The sequence below is a fragment of the Pseudopodoces humilis genome, chromosome 1 (genome assembly GCF_049639895.1).
Source record: "Pseudopodoces humilis isolate 2021_Gansu_Grassland_sample_001 chromosome 1, ASM4963989v1, whole genome shotgun sequence".
NCBI classification, from domain to species: Eukaryota; Metazoa; Chordata; class Aves; order Passeriformes; family Paridae; genus Pseudopodoces; species Pseudopodoces humilis.
The window spans coordinates 859,643-887,593 of NC_142200.1; the positions used below are offsets into that span (position 1 = coordinate 859,643).

At 50.8% G+C, this 27,951-nt stretch overlaps 9 protein-coding genes across 9 annotated transcripts; 4 read left to right on the forward strand and 5 right to left on the reverse strand.

The window, feature by feature from the left end:
• Positions 1 to 1,968: 1,968 nt before the first annotated feature.
• Positions 1,969 to 2,493, reverse strand: LOC102108968 (feather beta keratin-like). Its single transcript, XM_005533740.3, has one exon. It carries the CDS (start codon positions 2,491 to 2,493, stop codon positions 2,140 to 2,142), a length of 354 nt encoding a protein of 117 aa, XP_005533797.2. The 3' UTR covers positions 1,969 to 2,139.
• Positions 2,494 to 5,477: 2,984 nt separating this feature from the next.
• LOC102106019 (feather keratin B-4-like) lies at positions 5,478 to 6,149 on the reverse strand. Its single transcript, XM_005533724.3, has 2 exons — positions 6,121 to 6,149; positions 5,478 to 5,932 (listed from the first exon to the last, which is right to left on the reverse strand). Exon 2 carries the CDS (start codon positions 5,910 to 5,912, stop codon positions 5,571 to 5,573), a length of 342 nt encoding a protein of 113 aa, XP_005533781.1. The 5' UTR covers positions 5,913 to 5,932; positions 6,121 to 6,149; the 3' UTR covers positions 5,478 to 5,570.
• Positions 6,150 to 8,211: 2,062 nt separating this feature from the next.
• LOC102108784 (feather beta keratin-like) lies at positions 8,212 to 9,177 on the forward strand. The gene is made up of 2 exons (XM_014262230.2): positions 8,212 to 8,233; positions 8,422 to 9,177. Exon 2 carries the CDS (start codon positions 8,442 to 8,444, stop codon positions 8,802 to 8,804), a length of 363 nt encoding a protein of 120 aa, XP_014117705.2. The 5' UTR covers positions 8,212 to 8,233; positions 8,422 to 8,441; the 3' UTR covers positions 8,805 to 9,177.
• Positions 9,178 to 11,513: 2,336 nt separating this feature from the next.
• On the reverse strand, positions 11,514 to 12,478 carry LOC102105836 (feather keratin B-4-like). The gene is made up of 2 exons (XM_014262227.2): positions 12,447 to 12,478; positions 11,514 to 12,256 (listed from the first exon to the last, which is right to left on the reverse strand). The coding sequence occupies exon 2, from the start codon at positions 12,234 to 12,236 to the stop codon at positions 11,913 to 11,915; it is 324 nt and encodes a 107-aa protein (XP_014117702.2). The 5' UTR covers positions 12,237 to 12,256; positions 12,447 to 12,478; the 3' UTR covers positions 11,514 to 11,912.
• Positions 12,479 to 14,711: 2,233 nt separating this feature from the next.
• Positions 14,712 to 15,637, forward strand: LOC102105652 (feather keratin B-4-like). Its single transcript, XM_014262229.2, has 2 exons — positions 14,712 to 14,744; positions 14,936 to 15,637. The coding sequence occupies exon 2, from the start codon at positions 14,956 to 14,958 to the stop codon at positions 15,289 to 15,291; it is 336 nt and encodes a 111-aa protein (XP_014117704.2). The 5' UTR covers positions 14,712 to 14,744; positions 14,936 to 14,955; the 3' UTR covers positions 15,292 to 15,637.
• Positions 15,638 to 17,820: 2,183 nt separating this feature from the next.
• Positions 17,821 to 18,265, reverse strand: LOC102108609 (feather keratin B-4-like). Its single transcript, XM_005533738.3, has one exon. It carries the CDS (start codon positions 18,263 to 18,265, stop codon positions 17,912 to 17,914), a length of 354 nt encoding a protein of 117 aa, XP_005533795.2. The 3' UTR covers positions 17,821 to 17,911.
• Positions 18,266 to 22,087: 3,822 nt separating this feature from the next.
• LOC102108424 (feather keratin B-4-like) lies at positions 22,088 to 22,441 on the forward strand. The gene has a single exon (XM_005533737.2). It carries the CDS (start codon positions 22,088 to 22,090, stop codon positions 22,439 to 22,441), a length of 354 nt encoding a protein of 117 aa, XP_005533794.2.
• A 2,579-nt stretch (positions 22,442 to 25,020) lies between these two features.
• Positions 25,021 to 25,356, reverse strand: LOC102105467 (feather beta keratin-like). The gene has a single exon (XM_005533721.3). The coding sequence runs from the start codon at positions 25,354 to 25,356 to the stop codon at positions 25,021 to 25,023; it is 336 nt and encodes a 111-aa protein (XP_005533778.2).
• A 2,072-nt stretch (positions 25,357 to 27,428) lies between these two features.
• On the forward strand, positions 27,429 to 27,761 carry LOC102105280 (feather beta keratin-like). Its single transcript, XM_005533720.3, has one exon. It carries the CDS (start codon positions 27,429 to 27,431, stop codon positions 27,759 to 27,761), a length of 333 nt encoding a protein of 110 aa, XP_005533777.2.
• Positions 27,762 to 27,951: the final 190 nt, after the last annotated feature.

Below are 27,951 nucleotides of genomic sequence, written 5' to 3' on the forward strand. Positions count from 1 at the left end.
TTACCTTTAAGAAAGTTTGAGTTGCTGGGAACTGCCTGGAGTCTTTTCTCCTGACCAATTATCGGTCATTGCTGAGAATTGGCAGCAGTTTAGGCCATTGAAAAGTGGGATCAACTTGTGAACCCTACCTTAAAGTGTAAAACCAGAGCTCTCTTGGTTCTCTTTGTTTTCTGGCTGGGAAGGGCGGCAGAGCCCCAGGCTTCCCGTTCCCTGCCCAGGCCATGCGGCCGGGCGGGGACTGGGCTGGGCCCAGCATCTCCCGGCCGGGAGATGCGGGCCTGCGGAAGGTTTTCCCCGGGCTCTGGCCGGGCCGAGCCGATCTCTGGCTCGGCTGCAGGTTTTTTGCTGTAACTAAATTCAGAAAAGAAACTGCTGAGTGAAGAAGGAGAGAGGCTCTGGACCTGCAGCGGGCTGGGCGCGGTGCCTACACTCTCCAGAGCAGCCATGAGGAACTTTCCATCGCAGACGGCTCCAGCTCCTGCACCGGCCGAGGCCACAGAACTACCTACAACAGCTTGGGCAAGATTTTAACTCTTTCATTTCCCAGATGAGACTTGTGGATTAATCTTTTTATCCAGACAGAGAAAAAGAGAGTGATCAACATGAAAAGAGACTTTATAAACTACCAGTGACAGGAAAGAAAAGAAGCTTCAGAAAAGGTAGAGAATTAAGAAGATGCTTTAATTAAGCTGAAATATCTTTCTGTTAAAACTATGGAAATGGACAATAAGGTCTTGAAAACACTCCTTTAATTCATGACAGTAAATAGGGAGGAATAGAGTGTTCAAAGTGTAAATTTTGAGTAAAAAAGTAGAGTAATTATGGTACAGTGAAGTGCTGGAAGATTTGAAGCCTTGAGAGGCAATGAGAAAACTGTTTTCTGGTGAAGCTCACAGAAACAGATGAAGAAGACTTTTTGCCTTTGAATAACTTATCCTTAAAAATCCCATCCCTAGACTCATGGCCCATACACACTTCAGAGTGATGTGAAAATGGGAGGAGTGGGCTCTAATAACAGCAGCTCTGGGCAGCTAACATTAGGGCAATGGAAAACTATAACAAAAATAGTTTTTCTTGTGAGAAACTCCATAAATTAACAGGAAGAAACTTCTGTTTCTCTATAAAGACTGGTGAAAAGACTGTAGCAAGAATTGGGACTGTTTTAACCATCAAAGTTCCAAAGTTTTTGTCTCTTTTGTCATGTGAACAAGGGAATAGTGGGTAGACTGGGGATGAAAAGGTTTTTCTGGAAGTTTATTCTGGTGTTCTTATTGTAGTTTGTCAATAAACTTTCTTTTTTTTTCCCTTTTAAGTTTTATGCCTGTTTTGCTCTTGTTCTAATCCATATCTCACAGCAAGAAATAAGTAATTTTCTCAGTTATTAGTTTAAAACCACGACAGTATTGCACACACATGAAGGAAAAGGGGGAAGGACAGAAAACAGGTAGAATTCCATGGGCAAAGGCAAGAAATTTTCAGTGTGAGAATGGTTACAGAGTAGAAAAGCTGGTGGAGTCTCTGCTAGGAGAGCAAAAACTGACCTGACCATGGTCCTGAAAATGCTGCCCTTGCTGATTTTGCTTGAGCAGAGGGAAATGAAGCACTTGTATTCCAGACATCGTGCCCAAGTGGATGATGTTGTTCCCAATGTTTTCTGGAAGGGTTCAGAGACCTTCCTGGAAGAGAGTTTGTCAAGTGTGCGCTGGCACAGAGAGACTCTGCCAAAGCCATGAGCAGGAGAGCATGGCTATGTCAAAACCTTTGGGGTAGTGTGTCCTAGATTTGTGTCATGTTCTGGAAGGTGTCCCCTCGTCCCCTTCTTCCAGTGCCTATCTTGGTTGCTACTAGTGGTGACATCTTTCCTAAGAGAGCTGCTTTATACCATCCACACCAACAGCCTATCTGCCATCATTCTGGGTGAAAATGTGAAACCATTGGAATTCAAAAAAATAAGGAGGCATCTCAGACTATGATGCAGGAAAACTTTATTGAGGGAAAAAAAATAAGACAGGAGAAAGATGTAGAAGGAATCCAGTGTGAGATGAGTGTAGGGAGATATCAGAGGTAATGATTTGCTTGCAGCAGCTGCTGCCAGAGCACAAAGCTCATTGTTGATGTCAGGGGTGGTGCCAAGGGCCCTTAGCAGATGTAGCCACTCCTTCTGCCATAGCAGTCCAGGCCTCCCAGCCCGTAGCCACAGCCCAGCCCGTAGCCAAATCCACGGCCATAGCCAAGGCCATAGCCAAAGCCACCAAAGCCACCAGAGATGGGCTGTCCCTGCACACTGAGTTCAGTGCCCACGGCAGCCGAGGAGGTGGATCCAACGGCGGTGTTCTGGGGGAAGGAGGTCATGATGGGTCCTGGCAGGGTGATCAGCACAGGGGCAGGGTCAATGATAACACGGGAATCCTGGCATTGCAGGGCACAGGGCTCGTTGCAGCTGTTGGCCAGCGGGGTGGGTCTGCAGGGACGGCAGAGGTTGTTGCAGGCCATGGGTGTGGTGTGGAGGGTCCTGGAAGAGAGGAGGTGAGACAGGGCAGGGGTGAGGGGTTCAAGGGGTGGTTATTCAGGAGGGTGAGGAGAGTGTGAAGGTTGTGGGGCTGTGGGGAGGTGTGAGGGCTGCTGAGGTTGTGGCTGAGCATGCTGGAAGAGAGGGCCCACGGGTATAGCAGCAGGAGGATCAGGGGCTTGAGACTCACCTGGTTGTCAGCAGGAGGAGAAGGTGTGAGGAGAAGTGTGTGAGGGAGAGAGGCTCTGGGCTGGCTTTTATGCTGGTTCTGGAGGGGTGAGACAGCCTTGTCCCATGGCCTTGGGGCATTTTTTAGGCAGCAGCTCTCTGCTGGCTTAGCCTGGTGAGTTATGAGGTCAGCAGTGTTTTCATTCATGCAATTCTGCAGTTTCATGTCCTGCCCTTGAGGCCGTGTCCATCTGACCTTGGTGCCAGCTTTCATAATTTGTTTTTTGGCCAGATTTGATCAGTGTGTTTCAGGGCGGGCTGAATAAACAACCAAAGCCATGGAGATTTGTAAAGACATCAGTGAGGTCATTTTGTGGCACTCGTGTGCTGTGGTTTGTGGGTGCTTTGTGAAGACTGGGACTCTGTTCTGTGCCACTGCATGTCTGTCACTCATTGTGTTGCACCCAGGAATGCTGAGGGAGCTGCTGATGTCCTGTTGCAGAGGTCACTCTGCAATGGTTTGGAAAGGTCCCAATGCCTGGGAGCTCTTCCTGATGGATGAAAGAGAGCCCATGGCCTTGTGTCTTGACTGGGATCAAGGGAGAGGACATTTAAAATGAGCGGCTGCTCAGGCTGAACCTGTTCCAGTGTTATGGCCCATTTGGATTTCTTAAATTTACATGACAACGTACTCTGCCATTTAAAATGTATTCCTTGACATTGTGAAGAAATCCAATCAAGAAAGAAAAAACTGGGCTTGATCCCTTTTTTCTCAGGCTGTCTGTGACATCAATTCACTTATTCCGCATTTAAGCCACAAGTTTCATAACTCATAAGCTGTAATTGTTAACATTGTGTTCCCGTATGAAAATAACCAGTAATTACTAGTGGACAATCAGTGAGGTCCACTGTCATTCCCTGACAAGGATGTTCTTGTCTTTGTAGAATTGTGCAATTCCATATCCTGCTCCTGAGGCCATTTCCATCTGTGGTGCTAATGTTTAATTGCGAGCACTAAGAGGTCAAATTCTTCTGTTGATGATTCATGTCAGGGAGGGTAGAAGACATGACCCAAGCTTTGGAGAGGTGGGATGTCATCACTGTGATCACCCCATGGCCCTCGTGTGCCATGGTCTGTGGGTGCCTTCTGAAAATTTACCCCAAACTTCTCACAGTTCTGATAGTCTGGTCTGGGCTTTGCAGCTGTGCCAAGGAGGAGGTGTTGCACCTTCCATTGCCTTTCATCCCTCCAAGGATTTATTCTAGTTTGCAAAGGCTGACATCAGACCTCACTTTCTGTTGGGACGTGCTCCGTGGGTGCTTGGGTGATACTCTAACCTCAAAGGTTTTGATATTTTGGTTTTTGCTTTGGGCTGAGTGCCAAGGGGTGAGGCCACATGTGATTGTCTGAATGAGGATTTGGAGGTTGGCCAGGGTTCTTGGAGGTAAGCATTGCACGATCCTTAACAACCCAGGCAAGTCCAGGTTGTGTCAGCAGCCAGTTGTGGTGGCCTGAGAAAGGTCCAAAGACTGGGCCCAGTGGTTTGTGGTCAGTGTCCCGAAGTCCAGATGGCTGCAAGTGCCCACTGGGATAGCCCAGGAGTTGGATCCACTGGGCCAACCCTGAAAACCTGACAGGTTGTGGACATTTGCTAGACTTCAGCAAGGGCAGCAGCCAAGTGCTTTTTCTTGGGAGGAGTCATCCCAGGTAAGAAGAAATATCTGGGTGTGACTTGGAACCATTGTTTTGTTTCTCTGAAGAGGCTGTTGTGGTTCTGGGTTAGAAGGAATGGGGCAGGAGGTATCCCTGTGTCATTGTGGGAAAAGGGACTTCAAGTCTTTAGGTTAAGTCTGGGGAGAAGCGTTGTGATGAGGCGGGGAGAGGTGACTCTTGGTGTCTTTTAAGCCCTGGTGAGGTCCCATGTGAGCTGTTGTGTGCAGCTGTGGGCCCCCTGGTGTGAATATGAAATACATTTAGTGAGTCACAACCTGTTCAGAACCACCAACATTCGCGAGGGGCTGGTGAATCATTTGTAGAGGAGAAACTGGGAGAGCTGGGACTCCTGGGGGACGAGGGTGGACAGGGGTGTGTCATCAGTGTGTGCAAATCTCTGATGGCAGACAATGAAGTTGAGGGCGCCTGGATTTTTTCAGCAGTGCACACATTCAGGAAAATATGGCAATAGCAAAGGGAAAACAGATGGAATGCAATTGCTAAAGAAGGCTCGAATTTTTAGTTGTCATTGTAGCCGTAGAGTGGAAGAGGTGTTGGACTGCTTGTCCTAGGTGAAAAAACACTGAACTGTCCGTGGTGCTGGAATTCCTGCTCCTGTGGGTGTTGCTTGAGTAGGGGACTTGAAGCACTTGCACTCCAGATTTCCTATCCATGTGGATGATTTTGTGACTTTTTTGCTGGAAGGTTTCGTGATTCCTGGTGGGAAGAGAGTTTGTCAAGTCTGCAGTGACACGGAAAGAATTTGACACTGCTGTACCTGGGAGAACATTAACGTTTCCAAGGCTTTGGTGTATAAGATGATGGGTCTGCGTCATGTTCTGGAAGGTGCCCCCTCCTGTGCTTCCTATGCCAGACTTCCTTATAATTTGCTTCAAGATGTTTGTGAGGGTAGGTAATGTTGCACATACTCCAATGACCTGTTGAGGCTGGGAATGTTCTTGGTAAGGATGTGAGACCACTGGAATTACAGAAGAACATGAGTCATCTCAGACTTTGATGCAGGAAAACTTTATTGAGGTACAAGAATGAAGAGACAGGAGAAAGAAGAAGGGATCTGGTGTGAGGTGCAAGCAGGGTGACCACCAGCTGAGGTGCTTTGCTGGCAGAAGCTGTTGCCAGAGCCCTGGGCTGGTGTTATTAAGGGTGATGCAGGTGTTCTTAGCAGATGTAGCCACCCCTTCTGCCATAGCAGCCCAGGCCTCCCAGCCCGTAGCCACAGCCCAGCCCGTAGCCAAATCCACGGCCGTAGCCAAAGCCACCAAATCCACCAGAGATGGGCTGTCCCTGCACACTGAGTTCAGTGCCCACGGCAGCCGAGGAGGTGGATCCAACGGCGGTGTTCTGGGGGAAGGAGGTCATGATGGGTCCTGGCAGGGTGACCTGCACAGGGGAAGGGTTGATGACAACGTGGGAATCCTGGCATTGCAGGGCACAGGGCTCGTTGCAGCTGTTGGCCAGCGGGGTGGGTCCGCAGGGATGGCAGATGTTGTTGCAGGCCATGGGTGTGGTGTGGAGGGTCCCTGGAAGAGAGGGGAGTGAGGCAGGGCAGGGGTGCGAGGGGTGCAAGGGGACGCACGGGAGGCACAGGGGTGTGGAGGCTGTTGTGGGGCAGTGGAGAGGCATGAGGGCTGCTGAGGTTAGGGCCAAGTGTGCTGGAGTAGAGGGGTCAGGGGTGCAGGAGCAGGAGGGTCAGGGGTTTGACACTCACCTTGCTGTCTGCTCTGGTGAAGGAAAAGGCGTGAGGAGGAGTGTGTGAGGGAGAGAGGATCTGGGCCGGCTTTTATGCTGGTTCTAGAGGGGCGGGACAGCCTTGTCCCATGGCCTTGGGGCATTTTGGCAGCATCAGGTCTTGTCTACCCCAGGCTGGCAAGTCTTGTGATGGGGGAGTGTTTTTCTTCCTGAAGTTGTGCAATTCCTTGCTCTTCCCTTGAGGCTGTGTTCATCTTTCCGTGGTAGAACATCTTAATTGGGAGAACTGGTGATGATTATATTGTTGTTTATGCCATGTGTCAGATGTGTAGAAGACTCAGCCGAATCTTAGGATAATTGGAGCATTGTCAGTGAGATCATACCATGGCATATTGATGTCATCTCCCATTTGCATTCTTGTCTCCTGCCTGAAAATTACTCACAGTTTTCTCACCATTTTCCTCGTTTTGAGGATACCCCCAGTCCTGTCAGTGTCATTGTGTCTCTGCAGCACTTTCAGTCAACCATGTCCACGTCCTTGTCCCACCAGTGAGCCCTTCTAGTGGTGGGAACAGGATAGTGCACTCCCTCAGCCTTTCTAAAGCTCAGGCACATGGGTTTCAAGTGAGGACTAATCAATGGATGGGGAGCTGTGCTCCTCATGCATCTTTTCCTCCTTATCCTTCACCACTTTTCCTTTCCATTGGTCAGTCGCAGCCACTGGGACCACCCAGTGTGACCTTGCTGGTCCCAGCTGAGATGTGCTACAGATGAACCTACTCAAGATTTTATGGAGCATGGAAGGCCTTCCTAAATCACAAGGATCAATTTCCCATATCCAGCTGGAAAGGCTAGGAATATAGACAGGCTCTGAATGTTGGCAACATGGTGGGGATGGAGAGAACATCATGGAAAGGACTGTTTCTCACAAGCAGTTCTCCTGCAAAACCAGATAGTTCTGACAGAGCTGTGATGGTTTGGGGCCCCATTTCACAATGCACCCAAAAACCAGGACGCACCGGTGCCATGGGGTGACCTCACTGATGACACCCCATCACTCCAAGGCTTTGGACATGTCTTCAGCCCACCATGACACATGCCATCAACACCTGCCCTTAACCTCTAAGACACTTAAAATCTGCCACCAAGGTCAGATGGACATGGCCTCAAAAGAAGGACACGGAGTTGCAGAATTCCACAAAGGAACACCCACACCATGACAGAGGATGGAAGAGGACTACACTGACCAACCATTAGTAATTACTGGGTTTCTGGATTTTGCTAGCAGGAACAGGCTATTAAGAATAAATGGATATGAGATATGAAACCTTATGACTTGAATGTGAAATAAAGGCATGGACATCACAGACCAGCCAGGGAGAAAATGGATCAAGCTGGGTTGGGTCTTTGTTTAATAGATTTCTTAATGAGGTCAAGGAATACACTTTAAATGACAGAGTGCAATGTCGTGTAAAGATGAGAAATTCAAATGGACCATGACACCAGAACAAGTTAAACCAGACTAACCTCTACTTTTCCAGATGTTCTCTCTTGATCCCATTCAAGACACAAGGCCATGAGTCCTCTTTCATCCTTAGGAACACTCCTACGTACCATAACATTTCCAAGTTATTGCAGAGTGACCTCCCCAGGACATAGCAGCTCCCTCAGCATTCCTGGGAGAAACACAATGACAGATGGACATCCAGTGGCAAAGAAAAGAGTCCCAGTCTTCAAAAGGCACCCACAAAACAAAGCATGTGACTGCCACAAAATTACCTCACTGATGATATCACAACTCCCTTGGGCTCTGGTTGTTTATTCAGCCTGCCCTGACACACACTGAACAATCAAATCTGCCCAAATACCAGTACTCACCTTAAAGCTGCTGCCAAGGTCAGATGGACACGACCTCAAGAATCGGTCATGACACTGCAGAATTCTGTGAAGGAAAATACTCTCCACATCATGACTTACCAGGCTGGGCCAACAAAGAGCTGCTGCCCACAAAATGCCCCAAGGCCATGAGACAAGGCTGTCCCACCCCTCCAGAACCAGCATAAAAGATGGCCCAGTGCCTCTGTCCCTCACACACTTCTCAAGCCTTCTCCTTATCCTATTCCCACAACCAGGTGAGTCTCAAACCCCTGACCCTCCTGCCCCTACCCCCTAGCCCCTCTCTGCCAGCACACTCAGCCCCAGGCTCAGCAGTACTCACACCTCCCCACAGCCCCACAAAAGCCTCCACACTCCCTCACCCTCCTGAATCACCACCCTTTGCACCCCTAACCCCTGCCCTGCCTCACCTCCTCTCTTCCAGGGACCCTCCACACCACACCCATGGCCTGCTACGACTCCTGCCGTCCCTGTGGACCCACCCCGCTGGCCAACAGCTGCAACGAGCCCTGTGCCCTGCAATGCCAGGATTCCCATGTTATCATTGACCCTTCCCCTGTGCTGGTCACCCTGCCAGGACCCATCATGACCTCCTTCCCCCAGAATACCGCTGTTGGATCCACCTCCTCGGCTGCTGTGGGCACTGAACTCAGTGTGCAGGGACAGCCCATCTCTGGTGGATTTGGTGGATTTGGTGGCTTTGGCTATGGCCTTGGCTATGGCCGTGGATTTGGCTATGGCCGTGGATTTGGCTACGGGCTGGGAGGCCTGGGCTGCTATGGCAGAAGGGGTGGCTACAACTGCTAAGGGCCCTCGGCAGCAGCCCTGAATCCAACCTTCCACTCTCTGGAACACATCTCAGATGCTGTGGATGCCTCTCTAGGCCAAAGCTGTCAACCAGCTCAGGGCCTCCAGCTCCTGCTCTCAGGCCTCAGAACAAGACAGTAGCCAAGGGGCCAGCATGGGCTGCCCTGGCAACATGGCCCACCTGCCTCCTCCTCTTCTCCCAGTCTCTTTCAGCTATGTCAAGTCCCCTCTGCTTCAAATCCCTTCTCCGAAGATAGAGACCCTCAGGAACCTTCACCATCAGGTTGCTTCTACTGCAAAGAAGGAAGGCCTTGATGCTCTGGCCTAACCACCTGCAAGCAAAGGACTTTGGCTGATGGTTGCCCTACTTGCACCTCAGACCATTTCCCTTCCTCTTGCCACTCATGACCTCTCATTGTTCTTTTGCCTCAATAAAATTCTCTTGCATTGCAGTATTGTGATGTCTCCTTTTCTTTCACTGGCACACATTGGCACACTTTGCTCTTTCAGTGCATCCCACAAACCCTTCCCTTGCTTGATCCTGCTCCTGGAAACACTGAGGCAGATCTGTCCCTGCCTCTGACACAAGCCCCTCCTGGGCCATGTTTTTACGTTGGCTGCACAGCAGTTGCTCTGGTTTCTCTTTATCTCTTTATCCCATATGCAGATCCACCTGAGTGGGTCCTTACCCTTGAGGCTCCAGAGCCGAGCACAGAGCTCCAGTCTCACCAGAGCAGAGCAGAGGTTCAGAATTCTGTCCTCACCCGCTGCCCACGTTGTGGCAATGAACCCATGGCATGGGCAGTTTCTGTTTGCCATATTCACATGGCCAGGGTATTTCCAATTCTTCATCCACCAACACCCCAAGTCCTTCTCCTCAGGGATGCTCTTAATCAACTCATTACTCATCCAACATCAATTCCTGAGATTGCTCTAATTCAGATTTAGGATCTTGCACTTGGTCCTGTTGACCTTCATGACAGTCACACCACCCCATATCCCCAGCCTGTCAAGAACTCTCCAGATGCCATCCCTTCCCTCCAGACAATCAACCACATCTTGATGTCATTCCTAGTCTTGCTGAGGGGACATTCAGTTTCACTGTCCCTGTGCCTGACAAAGATGGGAAGCGATAATGGTCCCAGTATGAGCCTCTGTGGGTCACCACTCACCCCTGTTCTCCTCACAGACATGGAGCTGTTGACCACAACTCCCAATGGTGAGACCATCCCACCCATTTTCCACCCCACAGCTGATGTTCCAGCTATCAACTCCACATCTCTCCAGGTCAGAGATAAGGATGTTGTCTGCCACAGGAAGAAATGCTTTGTACAAGTCCTTGTACCTGATATCAGTTCCTCTTCCATCATTCACCAGTGTTGGAACTCCTTCAAACTTTTCAGGAAGAATTTGACCTTCATGAAAATGGGAACAGGAGCAGGGAAATGGTGAGCCAGGCCTTTGGAGTCTTGAGCTGTGGCAAGTGCCCAGAGCTGAGGCCACTTCTCTTGGAGGATTTCCCTTGAAGAAATGGTGCTTGGCTGAGCTCTGTGTCTGCTCTGTCCCGGTGACTCAGCTTGGGCATGAGGAGAGAGCTTTGGCTGCTGCTGAACTCAACCCTTTTGTGAAGCCTTTGAGACTCCTTCCCATTCTACACTTCCAGGGCATCTGAGCAAGCCCAGGTTGCCTGAGAGTGCAGTGAGTGGCCTGGGAGCAGCTGGGAAGCTGGTCCCAGAGGCTGGGGATCAGTGGCCCAAAGTGCAAATGGAGGAGAGTCTCCAGTACTGCAGCCCTGGAGCTGGATCCATGGGGCCAACTCTGTTCAATATCCTAAATAATGAGCTGGGCAGTGGGACTGTTGTCAACTCAGACACAGCAATCTCAGTAATGGATATTGGATAGGTAATGAGTTGATTGAGAGCATGCCCAAGGAGAAGGACTTGGGGTGTTGGTGGATGAAGAATTGTTCATGCCTTGGCCATGTGCACTCAAATACCAAAATGTTGCTGCTGGAGATGATTAGGTCACATGAACACAGCTCGAGGTGTGGTGAAAGGAAGAGAGAGCTTTATTTCTTCTCCCAGAATTTATAGGTTTCTGACCACAGCCAGGGATTGAATGGTCAGGATAACACCTTCCCAACTGCACTGGCCATGAGAGATGTCCATCACAAGACATGTATCAGAAATAATGTACACGTATCTATGTTTACAGTTACTGTCCTGGGAAAGTCTTTAGAAAACTATGTCAGCAAGCTCAGAAGCTGAGTTTTCAGGACGACACCAAAACCCCTCCATGTCCTGGGCTCATTGCCACAGCATAGGCAGCAAGTGAGGGGGCGATTCTGACCCTCTGCTCTGCTCTTCAGAGACCAGAGACATGCTCAACTCTGAGCACCCAATGATATGGAAGATATGGACCTGCTGAAGCAGAGCTGTAGGTGGGCCAGGAAGGTGATGAGGATCTGGAGCAACTGGTGTGCAGCCAAAGTGAAAACAAGACCCACTCATGGTTTGTATCATAGGCAGGGATAGATCTGCATTAGTGTATCCAGGCCTGGACTCAAGCAACGGAAATGTATGTGGAATGCACTAGAAAGGCAAACTGTGACAGTGTGTGCCAGTGAAGGAAAAGGAGACATCTGAGGCTGCAATGCAAGAGAATTTTATTGAGCTAAAAGAGGAGTGGAAGGCCATGAGCATCCACTGAAATAAAGTAGTCTGAGGAGCAAGTACAACAACCATTGGCCAAGCTCCTTTGCTTGCAAGCAGTTAGGCCAGAGCATCAAGGCCTTCCTGCCCCATGGTGGGAGCAGTCCACTGGAGGTGCCCAACTTTCTCTGTCTTGGGAGAAGTGGTTTGCAGCACAGGAGACTGGAAAGAGTGAAAGGGGCGATGCACAGAGTGGGAAAAGAGTAGGAGGCAGATGGGCCATGATTGCAGGCAGCCCTGACTGGACCCTTGTCTGCTGTCTTGCTTGGTGCCCTGAGAGCAGGAGCTGGAACCGCTCTGAGTCCATCTGAGAGCCTTGGACCAGACAGGTGTCCTCAATGCCTGAGATGTGTTCTAGGGAGCTGGGGGTTGGTGTCAGGGTTGCTGCCGAGGGCCCTCAGCAGATGTAGCCACCCCTTCTGCCATAGCAGCCCAGGCCTCCCAGCCCGTAGCCACGGCCCAGGCCGTAGCCAAATCCACCAAATCCACCAGAGATGGGCTGTCCCTGCACACTGAGTTCAGTGCCCACGGCAGCCGAGGAGGTGGATCCGACAGCGGTGTTCTGGGGGAAGGAGGTCATGATGGGTCCTGGCAGGGTGACCAGCACAGGGGAAGGGTTGATGATGACACGGGAATCCTGGCATTGCAGGGCACAGGGCTCGTTGCAGCTGTTGGCCAGCGGGGTGGGTCCACAGGGACGGCAGGAGTCGTAGCAGGCCATGGGTGTGGTGTGGAGGGTCCCTGGAAGAGAGGGGAGTGAGGCAGGGCGGGGATGTGGGGGTGCAAGGGTCAGTGTTACAGGAGGGTGAGGGAGTGTGGAGGCTGTTGTGGGGCTGTGGGGAGGTGTGAGGGCTGCTGAGGCTGGGGCTGAGTGTGCTGGCAGAGAGGGCCCAGGGGTGCAGGAGCAGAAGGGTCAGGGTGTGAGACTCACCTGGTTGTTAGCAGGAGCAGGTGGAGGTGTGAGGAGGAGTGTGTGAGGGAGAGAGGCTGTGGGCTGGCTTTTATGCTGGTCCTGGAGGGGCGGGACAGCCTTATCCCATGGCCCTGGGGCATTTTTTAGGCTGCAGCCCTTTGCTGGCCCAGTCCGGTGAGTCATTGTGTGTGGAGTGTTTTCCTTCACGAAATTCTGCAGTTTCATGTTCTGCGCTTGAGGCCAAATCCATCTGACCTTGGCAGCAGCTTTCAATCGGGAGTTGGTCTTTGGGAGAATTCGATTGCTACATACGTGTCTGGGAAGGCTGAATAAACAAGCAGAGACAAGCAGAGTTGAAATGTCACCAGTGAGATAATTTTGTAGCACTTGCGTGCTGTAGTTTGTGTTTGCCTTGGGCTTCTCTTCTGTGCTACTGGATGTCCATCAGTCATTGTATTGCACCCAGGAATGCTGAGGGAGCTGCTGATGTCCTGGGGAGGTCATGCTGCAATAGCTTGGAATGGTCCCAGTGCCTGGGAACTCTTCCTGACGGATGAAAGAGAGCTCATGGCCTTGTGTTTTGAATCAGATCAAGAGAGGATATTGGAAAGTAGAAGCTGTTCAGGCTTAACTTGTTCCAATGTTTTAGTCCATTTTGATTTCTAAAATTACCCAACAAGCTATTCTATCATTTAAAGTGTATCTCTTGACCTCATTTAGAAATTTAAAAAAAAAACAATAAATGCAGGCCCATCTCTTTTTCCCAGCCTGGTGTGATGTCAATTCTTTTATTCCACGTTCAAGCCAAAGGGTTTCATAACTTTTATTCCATCAGTCTTAATATTATGATCCTATTAGTAAAAAAGAGTAATTACAAGTGGACAGTTAGTGAGTTGCTCTTTCCTCCTCTGTCATGGTGCTGGCATTCCTTTGTTGGATTCTGCGATTCCACGTCCTTCTGTTGAGTCTGTGTCGATCTGACCTTGTCAGATGCTTTTAAGTGTGAGTATTAGAGGTTAAATGCTTGATGGTTTATGTCAGGATGGGTTGAAGACATGACCAAAGCTTTGTGGAGATGGGATGTCATCAGTGAGGTCACCCCATGGCACTGGTGTGCTGCGTTTTGTGTGTATGTGGTGAAGAAGGACTCCATTTCCTCACAGAAGTTTCAGGCTGCTCTAAGCTTTGCAGGTGTTCTGGGGATGATCTTCTGCCCCTTTGATCACGTTCTTTTCCTCCCTACCTTGGCTACATCTCTTCAGGCTTGTCTATATTCCTGGCTTTTGCCATTGGAGATGGGAAAGCAATCCACATGACTTAAGGAGATGTCCTATGGTCCTCAGTCTTGTGTTGATTCATCCATAGCGCTTGTCTCAGCTGGGCTCAGCAAGATCACACTGTGGGGTCACAGTGCTGGGCTGTGATGGACACGTGGAAAGGAAACCTCATGGAGGATAAGGAGAAGAAGCATGAGGGGAACAATTACTCAGCCATTGATAAGACAACCCTTCAAACCCACGTGTCTGCAGTTTAGAGATAAGGAAGTCCAGTGGGACTGTGCTAAGGCCCTGATACAAGGCACATGACATTGATTGCCATTCCCTTGTCAACAATAACATTTGAGCAGGGAAGGACCTTGTGATCCTGAAGGAGCATAAATGGATCATGAGGTGGCCATGTACCCTCTGACGTAAAAAAGTCCAGCAATTACCAGGAGAGGATTAGGAAATACATAATAGGAAAAGTAATACAAGGAGGATGAGGAAGCTGACCATCTTGTTGTGCCCCACTGGTGGGCTGCAGAATGCAATAAGAACATGGACATGGTTGACCAAGAGCAGTGCCAGGAGAGCATGACACTGAGGGGACTGGAGTACCCTTAAAACAGGGAGAAGTTGACAGATTTGGGGGTTATTTCAGGCAGAAGAAGGCAAATGGGAAATGAGGTCAATATGCCATGGCATGTTCTCATTGATGACACATCAGTTCTCCTCAGGGTTGTTTGAATCTTCTATGTGTCCTGAAAGGCACCAACAACAAGATAATGGACACTAATTCTTGCAATTAAAAGCTGCCGCCAAGGTCAGATGGACACGACCTCAAGGGCAGGACATGGAATTACAGATTTGCATGAAAGAAAATACTGCCGACCTCATGACTCACCAGGCTAGGCCAGCAAAGAGCTGCTGCCTAAAAAATGCCCCAAGGCCATGGGACAAGGCTGTCCCGCCCTTCCAGGACCAGCATAAAAGCCGACCCAGAGCTTCCCTCCCTCACACACTTCTCCTCACACCTTCTGCTCCTGCTAACAACCAGGTAAGCCTCAAACCCCTGACCCTCCTGCTCCTGCACCCCTGGGCCCTCTCTCCCTGCATGCTCAGCCCCAGCCTCAGCAGCCCTCACACCTCCTCACTGCCCCACAACAGCCTCCACACTCCCTCACCCTCCTGTAACACTGACCCTTGCACCCCAACAACCCTGCCCTCCCATACACCCTTCTCTTCCAGGGACCCTCCACACCACACCCATGGCCTGCTACGACTCCTGCCGTCCCTGTGGACCCACCCCGCTGGCCAACAGCTGCAACGAGCCCTGTGCCCTGCAATGCCAGGATTCCCACGTTGTCATTAACCCTGCCCCTGTGCAGGTCACCCTGCCAGGACCCATCATGACCTCCTTCCCCCAGAACACCGCCGTTGGATCCACCTCCTCGGCTGCCGTGGGCACTGAACTCAGTGTGCAGGGACAGCCCATCTCTGGTGGATTTGGTGGCTTTGGCTACGGCCTTGGCTATGGCCGTGGATTTGGCTATGGGCTGGGAGGCCTGGGCTGCTATGGCAGAAGGGGTGGCTACATCTGCTAAGGGTCCTCAGCACCAACCCTGACACCAACTCCCAGCGCCCTGGAACACATCTCAGGCATTGAGGACACCTGTCTGGTCCAAGGCTCTCAGATGGACTCAGAGCGGTTCCAGCTCCTGCTCTCAGGGCACCAAGCAAAGCAGCAAACAGGATGCCTGTCTGGGCTGTCTGAAATCATGGTCCATCTGCCTCCTGCTTTTCTCCCACTCTGTGCTCTGCATCGCCTCTTCGGCTCTGTTCATTCCCCTCTGCTGAAAACTGCTTTTTCCAAGTCAATCAGGCACCTCCAGTATCAGGCTCCTCCCACTATGGGACAGGAATTCCTTGATGCTCTGGCCAACCCACCTGCAAGCAAAGAGGCCTTGGCCAATGGTTGCTCTGCTTGTACCTCAGCTAGGCCTCTTCCACTTGCTGCTCATGATTTTCTCTTCATGCCTCAATAAAATTCTTTTGCATTGCAGCATTGTGAAGCGTCCTCTTCCTTCACAGGCACACACTGGCACACTTTGGTCTTCCAGTGCATCCCATAAACCTTTCACTTGCTTGACCCCAGGCTGGGATATAGTAATGCAAATCTATCCCTGCCTCTGACAGAAGCCATGTATGGGTTCACAATGGCTGGACACCAGTTGCTCCAGACCCTCATCATCTTCCCTGTCCATCTACAGCTCTGCTTGAGCATGTTCACATCTTCTGAATACACATCTCCAGTCTCAGAAGAGCAGAGCAGAGGGACAGAATTCCCCTCTCACCTGCTGCCCATGCTGTGAGGAGGAGCCCAAGACACATGGGCTTTCTGATCTGTGACTGTTCATGGCCGAGGAACATTCAGTTCTTCATCCACCAACATCCCAGGTCCTTCTCCTCTAGGCTGCTCTCAACTGTCTCATTGTCCAGTCCATGGTCATGTTTGACACTGCTCCAAACCAAATGCAGGAGCTTGCATTTGGCCACATTCAGCTACATGAAACGGACAATATCCCACTGTCCCAACCCATTCTAGCCCCTCTGGAAGCCATCCCTTCTCTCCAGACAGCCAACAGCACTACTCAGCTTGTCCTGGTCTCAGATTTTGCTGAACATTTCACTCAATCCCACTGCCCATGTCCCTGACAAAGATGGGAAATTATACTGGTCCCAATAGGAGCTTCTGCCTGTCACCAGTCATCCCTTTTCTCCATACACACAGAGACGGTGACCATAACAGCTTGACTTAGACTGTCCTCTATGATACTTTGTCCTCTTTGAATGGACATCCCATCCATTCCTTATCCACCACATGGCCCAAACACAACTCCACATCGTTCCAGACTGAATATGCAGGTGCCTACTGGTACAGGAACAAAGGCCATGCTTAAGTCCAGGTATGTGATATTGTTCCCTCTCCCCTCATCCAACAAGCCTGGAACCAATACCAGCTTATTAAGAGATGCCACCAAGGTCAGACAGACACAACCCCAATAGCTGGACAGTATACCAGAGAGCTGAGGGAAGCAAAACACTGCCCACCTTATGATTTGCCAGATGTGCTGCCTGAAAAAAATGTCCCGATGTCATGGCCAATGGCTGTCCCAAACCTTCAGCCCCTGATCATCCTCAAGGTCATACTCTGGATGTTATCCAGCAGAATCTTGTCTTCCTTACTCCCAGTAACCCAAAGATAAACACAGTTCTCTGGTATGAGCAAAGAAGTGCAGAGGGGCAGAATCTCCCTCACCTGGAATGGAGCAATGCCAAAAATGCAGGACACAGGCTGAGAGATGAGGGGATCAAGAGCAGCCTCAAGGAGGAGGACTTGGGGTGTTGGATGAAGAACTGGATGTGTTCCAGCCGTGTGCACTCACCAGCCAGAAACCCCCTGTATCTTGGGATCATCCGCACAGTGTGGGCAGCACAAGAGAGTGGGGGAATCTCACTCTGCTCTCCTGTACTTAGACCAGAGTTCTGTTTTGAACTCTGAGCTCCCAAAGACAAGGAAGATGGTGAAAATCTCCCAATGCCTGGAAGATGATGAGGGTCAGAAGCAACTGCTCTCCAGCCAAAGGGAACAAACAACCTGGAAGATGATGAGGAGGCTGTGCCAGAGGCAGGGATAAATCTGCATTAGTGAATCCAAGCCTGTGATTTAGTATCCGACGGTCTGATGGAATGCACTGGAAGAGCAAAGTGTGCCAGTGGGTAAGAGAACTGGAGAAGTAACACATAAAAGTGGTCTGGGAGCACTTTTCCACCCATCCCCATGGTCACTACAACCCTGGCATAGCACAGAGCAGGGTTTGGAAGAGTCTAGGGAGAAGAAAATAGAAGGACTCATGAAGCTATGATGCAGGAAAACTTTATTGAGTAAAATAAGGTGCTTTGCTTGCAGGAGGTTGTGCCAGACTTTGTGCCTTGCAGAAGGAGCAGCCCAGCAGAGGTGTCTCACAGTCTCTGTCTTGGGAGAAGTGGATTGCAGCACAGGAGACTGCACATAGGCAAAGGGGTGATGCATGGGAGGGAATGGAAGGAGGAGAGAGATGGGCAATGTTTGTAGTCAGCCTGGGCTGGACCCTTGGCTGCTGCCTTGCCTGAGATGTGTTCCAGGGAGTGAGAGGCTCATGTCAGGGTTTTTGCAGAGGGCCCTTAGCAGATGTAGCCACCCCTTCTGCCATAGCAGCCCAGGCCTCCCAGCCCGTAGCCACAGCCCAGCCCGTAGCCAAATCCACGGCCATAGCCAAGGCCGTAGCCAAAGCCACCAAATCCACCAGAGATGGGCTGTCCCTGCACACTGAGTTCAGTGCCCACGGCAGCCGAGGAGGTGGATCCAACGGCGGTGTTCTGGGGGAAGGAGGTCATGATGGGTCCTGGCAGGGTGACCAGCACAGGGGAAGGGTTGATGACAACGTGGGAGTCCTGGCATTGCAGGGCACAGGGCTCGTTGCAGCTGTTGGCCAGCGGGGTGGGTCCACAGGGACGGCAGATGTTGTTGCAGGCCATGGGTGTGGTGTGGAGGGTCCCTAGAAGAGAGAGGAGTGAGGCAGGGCAGGGGTGAGGGGTGCAAGGGTTGGTGATGCAGGTGGGTGATGGAGCGTGGAAGCTGTTGTGTGGTTGTGGGGAGGTGTGAGGGTTGCTGAGTCTGGGGCCGGGCATGCTGGAAGAGAGGGCCCAGGGGTGCAGGAGCAGGAGGGTCAGGGGTTTGAGGCTCACCTTGTTTTCAGCAGGAGCAGGAGAAGAAAGTGTGAGAAGTGTGTGAAGGAGAGAGGCTGTGGGCCGGCTTTTATGCTGGTCCTGGAGGGGCGGGACAGCCTTGTCCCATGGCCCTGGGGCATTGTGCAGGCAGCAGTTCTTTGCTGGCCCAGCCTGGTGAGTTATGGGGTGGGGAATGTTTTCCTTTCCACAGCTCTGCAGTGTCATATCCAGCTCTTGAGGTCGGGTTCTTCTGACCTTGGCAACAGCTTTATGAGATGATATTTAGGTGGATTTGATAGATGTGAGTCAGGGAGGGCTAAATTTACAAGAGCCCAGCAGAAATGCAATGTCATCAGTGCAGTCGTTTCGTGGCACTTGTGTGCTGTGGTTTGTCAGTGCCTTGTGAAGACTGGGCTCCTCTTGTGTGCCACTGGATATCCATCAGTCATTGTGTGGGACCCAGAAATGTTGAGGGTGTTTCTGATGGCCTTGGGACATCACTGAGCAGTATCTTGGAAAGGTCCCAGTGCCTGTGAGTAGTTCCTGATTTATGAAATAAAGTCCCTGTGCTTGTGTCTTGTATGTGAGCAAGAGGGAGAATCTGGAAAATGTGAGGCTGTTTAGGTGGAACTTGTTCCATTTTTATCATCCATTTGGATTTCTGAAATTTACTCGACCATGTACACCGTCAATTAATGTGTATTTGTTGGCCTCATTCAGAAATCCTATAAATAAAAAGAAACCAGGCTTGATCCCTTTTTTTCCCAAAGTGATCTGTGTCGACAATTTACTTTTTTCTGCATTCAAACCACAAGGTGTCATAACTTATAATCATAAGTATTAATGTTTTGTTCCTGTGAGCAAAGCCCAATAATTAGTCATGGACAGTCAACAAGCTCCTCTTTCCTTCTTTGCCATGGTTTGGTTGTTCCTTTGTGGAATTATGCAATTTCATGTTCTGCTCCTGAGGCCATCTCCACCTGACCTTGGTGATAGTTTTCAGTTTCGAGAATTAGTGACCAATGTGTTGTTGGTGGTGGTGCATGCCAGGACATGTAGAAGATTCAAGTAAAGCTTACAAGGTGTCGTCAGTGAGATCATTCCATGGCGTATTGTGTCCTATTTGCATTCTTGCCACCTTCCTGGAAGAACTCCCAGTTCTCTCAGCTTCTTCTCATCTTAAGGATACTCCAGTCCCATCAGTGTCATGGTGGCCCTGCACTGCTCTTGGTCAACCATGTTCATGTCCATGTGGCCTCATCTGAGGTGAGGAACAGGATGTTCAACTCCCTCAACTTTCCTGTATTTCTCTTCCTAATCCTGTCTCGGTAACTGCGGGAGCTTTTTACCGTAAAGGGTACATGGTGATCTCAAGATCCATTTCAGTTCCACCAGGAACAGAAGGTCCTTCTCTTCTAGAGCACTTTGGTTGCCAAGGGAAGGGCAACTGGTGTCATCCTGAACTTTTCCAGGGCTTTAACACAGTCCCACATAACATCTTTATCTCTAAACTGTAGACACGTGGGTTTCAAAGGTGGAATAATGAATGAGGAACAGCCAGAGAGTGATGTCAATGGCTCTGTGTACAGGTGGAGGCCAGTGACAAGGCCTTGAATTGGTGATCTTGAATACCTTTATCAAGGACATGAGCAGTGAGATCAAGATCACCCTCGGCATGTTTGCAGGTGTCAGGAAGCTGAGTGTTGCAGTTGACACAAGAACATGGAGGGATCCCATCAGGAGGGACACTGGGAATGGTGAGAATGTAAGAGCCTCATGAGCTTCAACAAATACAAATTCAAGGTCCTGCACCTGGGTTGCAACAGTCCCAGACATAAGTACAGCTTGGCAGAGGAAATCCTTAGGAGCAGATCCACAGAGAAAGACCTGAGGGTGCTGGTGGACCAAAATCTTGACAGGAAACAGGAATGTGAATTTTCAGCCCAGAACACCAACCACATACTGGGCTGCAGAGAAAGAAGTGTAGCCGCAGGAATGGCTGGACATCAATTGGAGATGTGAGAATTATTGTCATGGCAGAGATCAAACAGATCAAGAGATGGCCATGCATCCTTGCAGTAAAAGAACTTCTGAAAAAGTCTTTCTATCAGACTGACACTTCCTTTCTCCTCAGACATAAGGATATTTGATTTAGGGTGATGTGTTGGTGTCTACAGTGGAAGAAGACATGGACTTTGTGAAGCAAGAACAGTACAGGAGCAGCAAGAGCTTGAGAGGACCAAAGAATCATTGTGATTAGAAATGGGATCCATGTGGGGTTTATTTCTGTGAGAAGGGAAAAGCGGACAAAGGAGATGTGAGTGTTCCATGGCATGACCTCACCCATAACACCCCAATTCTTGTGGGCTTTGTTGTCATCTTCTACATGCCTGACACAAAACAATGATACCAATCCTTTGGCCTATACTCCTCAAAATTAAAAACTGCCATGAAGGTCAGATGGACACAGTCTCTAAAGAAGGACACAGAATCACAAAATTCCACAAAGACACACCAGCACCATAACAAAGGAGGAAATAGCATCACAATGACCATCCAGTAGCAATTAGCGTTTTTTCCTAACAGGATTAAAATATTACGACTGACAGGATATAAATTATGAAACAATATGGGTTGAATGAGGAACATAAACAAATTCACGTCACAGACCAGACTGGGTAAGACATGATCAAGCATCATTGGCCACTTGTTTATTTGATTTCTTAAAGAGGTGAACAAATACACTTTAAATGACAGAGTACATTCCCACGGAATGATGAGAAATCCAAATAGACCACAGCACTAGAACAAATTCAACTTAACCAGGCTCTAATTTCCAGACCATCTCTCTTGATCCCACACAAGAAACAAGGGCATGGTGTCTCATTCATCCATCAGGAAGAGCTCCCAGGCATGGGGACCTTTCCAAGCAATTTCAGGGTGACCTCCCCAGGACATCAGCAGCTCCCTCAGCATTCCTGGGTGTAACACAATGACTGAAGGACATGCAGCGGCACAGGAGCCCAGTCTCCACAAGGCACCGACAAAACACAGGACATGTGCTACAAAATTAGCTCACTGATGACATAGCATTTCTGCTGGGCCACGGTTGTTTATTCAACCCTCCCTGACTCACATCTAACAATGAAATACTCCCAAATACAAATGCAATGAAGTTGCTGCCAAGGTCAGAAGGACACAGCTTCAAGAATTGGACATGGAATTGCAGAACTACATGAAAGAAAACACTTCCCAGCTCATGATTCCCCAGTCTGCCGAAACAAGGGCTGCTGCCCACAAAATGTCCCAAGGCCATGGGACAAGGCTGTCCCACCCTTCCAGGACCAGAAAAAAAGCGGGCCTAGAACTTCTCTCCCTCACACACTTCACCTGATGCCTTCTCCTCCTGCTCCTGCTGAAAACCAGGTGAGCCTCAAACCCCTGACCCTCCTGCTCCTGCACCCCTGGGCCCTCTCTGCCAGCACCCTCAGCCTAAGAGGCCATCACAACTCCCCACAGCCCCACAACAGCCTCCACACTCCCTCACCCTCCTGCATTACCAACCCCTGCATCTCTCACCCCCGCCCTGCCTCACTCCCCTCTCTTCCAGGAATCCTCCACACCACAACCATGGCCTGTTACGAATCCTGCCGTCCCTGTGGACCCACCCCACTGGCCAACAGCTGCAACGAGCCCTGTGCCCTGCAATGCCAGGATTCCCGTGTCATCATCAACCCTTCCCCTGTGCAGGTCACCCTGCCAGGACCCATCATGACCTCCTTCCCCCAGAACACCGCCGTTGGATCCACCTCCTCGGCTGCCGTGGGCACTGAACTCAGTGTGCAGGGACAGCCCATCTCTGGTGGATTTGGTGGCTTTGGCTACGGCCTTGGCTATGGCCGTGGATTTGGCTACGGGCTGGGCTGTGGCTATGGGCTGGGAGGCCTGGGCTGCTATGGCAGAAGGGGTGGCTACATCTGCTAAGGGCCCTCAGCACCACGCCTGAAATCTTGCTCCCACTGTGGGACAAAAAGGCACTGATGATCTGGCAAAACCTCCTCCAAGCAAAGGACTCATCTGATGATCACCCTACTTGCACTTCAGCTTGCCTCCCATCCACTTGCTGCTTATGACCTTTCAGTCTTCCACCTCAATAAAGTTTTCCTGCATCACATCTTAAGATGAGTCCTTCTTCTTTCTGATCCCAAGACACTTCCAGTCTCACTCAGGACAAAGCCAGGGTTCCACACTCTACTGGGGTGGGTTAAAAAATGCTTTAGGATTTATTTCCCCATTCTACTACCAACTGGCACACCTTGCTCTTCCAGTACATCCCACAAATCCATCAGCTACTGGATCACAGACCTACACTAAGGCAGATCAATCCCTGCCTCTGGCTCAAGCCTCTCTGGCTGGTGTGTTCACTTGTGCTGGGCAGCAGTTGCTTCTGTCCCTCATCATCTTCCTGGCCCATCTACAGATCCAACGAAGCAGGTACCACGTCTTCCTTGTCACTGGGGGCTCAGAGTTCTACACCAAATTCTGGTACAGGAGAAGAGAGGGTGAGATTCCCCCACTCTCTTGTGCTGCCCACACTGTGGGAATGAGCCCAGGATACAGGGAGTTTCTGGTCGGTGAGTGCACATGTCCGGGGAATGTCCAATTCTTCATCCACCAACACCCCAAGTCCTCCTCCTTGGGACTACTCTCAATCCTCTCATCTTCCTGTCTGTATCCTGCATGTTTGGGATTGCTCCCATCAAGCAGATTCTGCCACTCTGCTCCTCTCTGGTGGCACTGGAGAGCTCTGTTAATCTCTGGGTTATTGGCAATAAGGAGAACAAGACTCTGGTTTGGAAGATCCAGAGAACAGCCTTGAGGGTTATCCCTGGCTGAAGCTTTGGGACAGCCATTGCCCATGACATTGGGACATTTTTCAGGTTACCTGCTCGTGCCTGGTACAGATGGGTGAGTCATGAGGTTGGGACTCTTTTGCTTCCCACAGCTCTGAAATTCCAGGTTCTGCTCTTGAGGCCATGTCCATCTGACTCTGGCGACAGCTTTAGTGGGTTGGAACTGGTTCCAGAATGGGTGGATGAGGGAAGGTAGACCAATAGCCTGTACCTGGACTTGTGCAAAGCTTTTGTTCCTGTGCCAGACAGTATGCTTGTCTCTAACCTGGAGAGATGAGGAGTTGATGGTTGGAACTCTGGCTGGATAAGGAATGGACGGGATGGTCTCATTCAAAACTTGTGATCAATGGCTCCATGGCCCTGTGTCGAGAATAGGGATGAATGGTGACCCACAGAGACTCATACTGGAACCATTATAACTTCCCATCTTTCTCAGGGACATGGAGAGTGGGCTTGAGTGCCCCCTTGGCAAGACTGGGGATGACACCAAGGTGAGTGGTGTGGTTCATGGTCTGAGGCAAGGGATGGCATCCAGAGGGTTCTGGAAAGCCTGGGGAGGTGCGCTAGTGTGAAGCTCATGAAGGTCAACAGGGCCAAGAGGAAGCATTGGATCAATCAGAGTAATGAATGATGGATGGGCGATGATTTAATTAAGAGCATCCCTAAGGAAAAGGACTTGGGGTGATGGTGGATGAAGAATTGGACATGGCCTGGCCATGGGAATGAGCTGAGCAATAAGCCCCCATGTCCGGGGCTTATCCCCACAGTGTGGGCAGCACATCCTGCCACTCTGCTGCTCTCTGATGGGACTGGACTTGGGCCTTCCGCTCTGACGACACAAAAAAGGGGAAGACACAAACCTGCTTGAGTGGATCAGTAAATGACCTTAGGAGATGATGAGGGTCAGGAGGAACTGGTGTCCAGCCAAGGTGAGAGCACCACCCAGGAGGTCCTTGTGTCCGAGCCACAAATAGACCTGAATTAGTGGATCCAGGCGTGTGTTCAAGCAACTGAAAAGTTACTGTGATGCACTGGAAGAACAAAGCGTACCAATGGGTACTGGAATTGCAGTAATATCTCCTAAAAGAGGTCTTGGAGCACTTTTTTCAACAACCCCAATAGCATCAACAATATTGCCTTAGTCTCAAAGAGTCTAGGGAGAAGAAAGGAGAACAAGTCCTCTGAGGTTATAATGCAGGAAAACTTTATTGAGGTAAAACAGCGAAAATTCTGGAGCAACCAGTGGAAGGGAGTTGGTCTGAGGTGCAAGTAGGGCAACCATCAGCTGGGGCCCCTTGCTTGCAGATGGTTTGGCCAGACCACCAAGGGTTTGTGCCCCACAGTGGGAGCAGCTTAGCAGAGATGCCCAAGGGTCCCTGGTTTGGGAGAAGGGGTTTGCAGCAGAGACAGCTGGACAGAACTGAAGGGGCCAAGCAGAGCAAGGAGTGGGAGAAGAGCAGGAGGCAGATGGGCCATATTTGCAGGCAGCCCAGGTTGTCCCCTTGGCTACTGCCTTGCTTGGTGCCCTGAGAGCAGGAGCTGGAAGCGCTCTGAGTCCATCTGAGAGCCTTGGATGAGAGAGGCATCCTCAATGCCTGAGATGTGTTCCAGGGAGCTGGGGGTTGGTGTCAGGGTTGATGCTAAGGGCCCTTAGCAGATGTAGCCACCCCTTCTGCCATAGCAGCCCAGGCCTCCCAGCCCGTAGCCAAATCCATGGCCATAGCCAAGGCCGTAGCCAAAGCCACCAAATCCACCAGAGATGGGCTGTCCCTGCACACTGAGTTCAGTGCCCACGGCAGCCGAGGAGGTGGATCCAACGGCGGTGTTCTGGGGGAAGGAGGTCATGATGGGTCCTGGCAGGGTGACCAGCACAGGGGCAGGGTCAATGATGACACGGGAATCCTGGCATTGCAGGGCACAGGGCTCGTTGCAGCTGTTGGCCAGCGGGGTGGGTCCACAGGGACGGCAGGAGTCGTAACAGGCCATGGTTGTGGTGTGGAGAGTCCCTGGAAGAGAGGGGCTAAGACAGGGCAAGGGTGTGGGGGGATACAAGGGGCAGTGATGAAAGAGCGCGAGGGAGTGGGGCAGGTGTTGCAGGGCTGTGGGGAGGTGTTAGGGCTGCTGAGGCTCAGGCTGAGTGCCCTGGAAGAGAGGTCCAAGAGGGCAGGAAAAGGAGGGTCTGGGATTTTTAGGCTCACCTTTTTGTCGGAAGAGGAGAAGGAGAAGTGTGTGAGGGACAGAGGCTCTGGGTTGGCTTTTATGCTGGTCCTGGAGGGGTGGGACAGCCTTGTCCCATGGCCTTGGGGCATTTTTTAGGCAGCAGCTCTTACCTGGCTCAGCCTGGTGAGTCATAAGGTGGGTCTTGTTTTCCTTCCTGATGTTATGTGATTCCATGCCCTCCCCTTGAATTCGTGTCCATCTGACCTTGGCAGAAGCTTTTAATTGGGAACAATAGCAGCCAATGGATTGCTATTATTTTGTGTCAGGAATGTAGAAGATACAAAGAAACCCACAAGAATTTGGGTGTTTTCTCCTGTGTTCATTTCACCCCCAGCCATTCCTGCTGTCCACACCTGTTTCTATGCAGCCCAGGGTATGGTTGTTTTTCTGGGCTGAAAATTCGTATTGCCATGTGTCATGTCTAGATTTTGGTCCATCAGAACCCGCAAATCCTTCTCTGTCAAACTGCTCTCAAGGAGTTCCTCTGCCAAGCTGTGCTCTTGTCTGGGATTGCCCCTATGCACATCCAGGACCTTGAACTTGGATTTGTTGAAGCTCATGAGGTTCTTATGTTCTCACCATTCCCAGTGTCCCTCCTGATGGGATCCCTCCATGTTCTTGTGTCAACTGCAACACTCAGCTTCCTGGCACCTGCAAACATGCTGAGAGTGGTCTTGATCTCACTGCTCATGTCCTTGATAAAGGTATTCAGGATCACCAGTCCAAGGCAGGGACCTGAAGGCCTCGTCACTGGCCTCCACCTGTACATAGACCAATTGACCAGCACTCTCTGGCTGTTCCTCCTCCACTGATTAGTCCACCCATCAAACCCAAGTGTCTGCAGTTTAGAGACAAGGGTGTCTTTTGGGACTCTGTTAAAGGCTTGACAGAAGTCCAGACTCATGACACCAGTTGCCCTTGCCTTGGCAACCAAAGCATTTGAGAAGGGAAGGTCCTTGTAGTCCTGCTGGAACTGAAGTGGATCATGAGGTGGGCATGTACCCTCCGGAATAGAAAGCTCCAGGAGTTACCAGGATACGTAATGTAAGAGAACAATTACAAGCAGGTTGAGGGAGTTGACCCTCCTGTCCCCCACCACTGTTGGTGCTCCAGAGTGGAACAAGGACATGGACATAGTTGACCAAGAGCAGTGCAGGGAGACCATGACAGTTACAGGACTGGGGTATCCTCAAAATGAGAAGCTGAAAGGGCTTGGACTTCTTGAAAGAGGAGGCAAAAATAGAAATGGGACATGTTGTCAATATGGCATGACCTCATTGACGACGTCCCAGTTCTCCTTAGCTTTGGTTGAATCTTCTATGTGTCTTGATAGATGTGATCAAAAAAACTCACACTGCTCTCTAATTCTTGCAATTATAAGCTGCTGCCAATGTCAAAAGGACATGAACAGAAGAGGAAGACACGACACTGCAGAGTATCAGGAAGGAAAACACTCCCGACCTCATGACTCACAAAGCTGGGCCAGGCAAGAGCTGCTGCCAGCAAAATGTCCCAAGGCCATGGGACAAGGATGTCCTGCCCTTCCAGAAGCAGCATAAAAGCCAGCCCAGAACCTCTGTCCCTCACACACTTCTCCTCACGCCTTCTCCTCCTGCTGACAACCAGGTGAGTCCCAAATCCCCTGACCCTCCTGCTCCTGCACCCCTGGCCTCTCTATTCCAGCACGCTTAGCACCAGCCTCAGCAGCCCTCACACCTCCCCACAGCCCCACAACAGCTTTGATGCTCCCTTGCCCTCTGACAACTTCACCACCCCGCACCCGCACAGCCCTACCCTTCCTCATCCCCTTCTCTTCCAGGACCCTCCACACCACAACCATGGCCTGCAACAACATCTGCCGTCCCTGTGGACCGACCCCGCTGGCCAACAGCTGCAATGAGCCCTGTGCCCTGCAATGCCAGGACTCCCACGTTGTCATCAACCCTTCCCCTGTGCAGGTCACCCTGCCAGGACCCATCATGACCTCCTTCCCCCAGAACACCGCCGTTGGATCCACCTCCTCGGCTGCCGTGGGCACTGAACTCAGTGTGCAGGGACAGCCCATCTCTGGAGGATTTGGTGGATTTGGTGGCTTTGGCTATGGCCGTGGATTTGGCTATGGGCTGGGAGGCCTGGGCTGCTATGGCAGAAGGGGTGGCTACATCTGCTAAGGGCCCTTGGCACCACCCCTGACACCAACCCCCAGCTCCCTGGAACACATCTCAGGCATTGAGGACACCTGTCTCGTCCAAGGCTCTCAGATGGACTCAGCGGTTCCAGCTCCTGCTCTCAGGGCACCAAGCAAGGCAGTAGCCAAGGGGTCAACCTGGGCTGCCCTGGAAACATGATCCATCTGCCTCC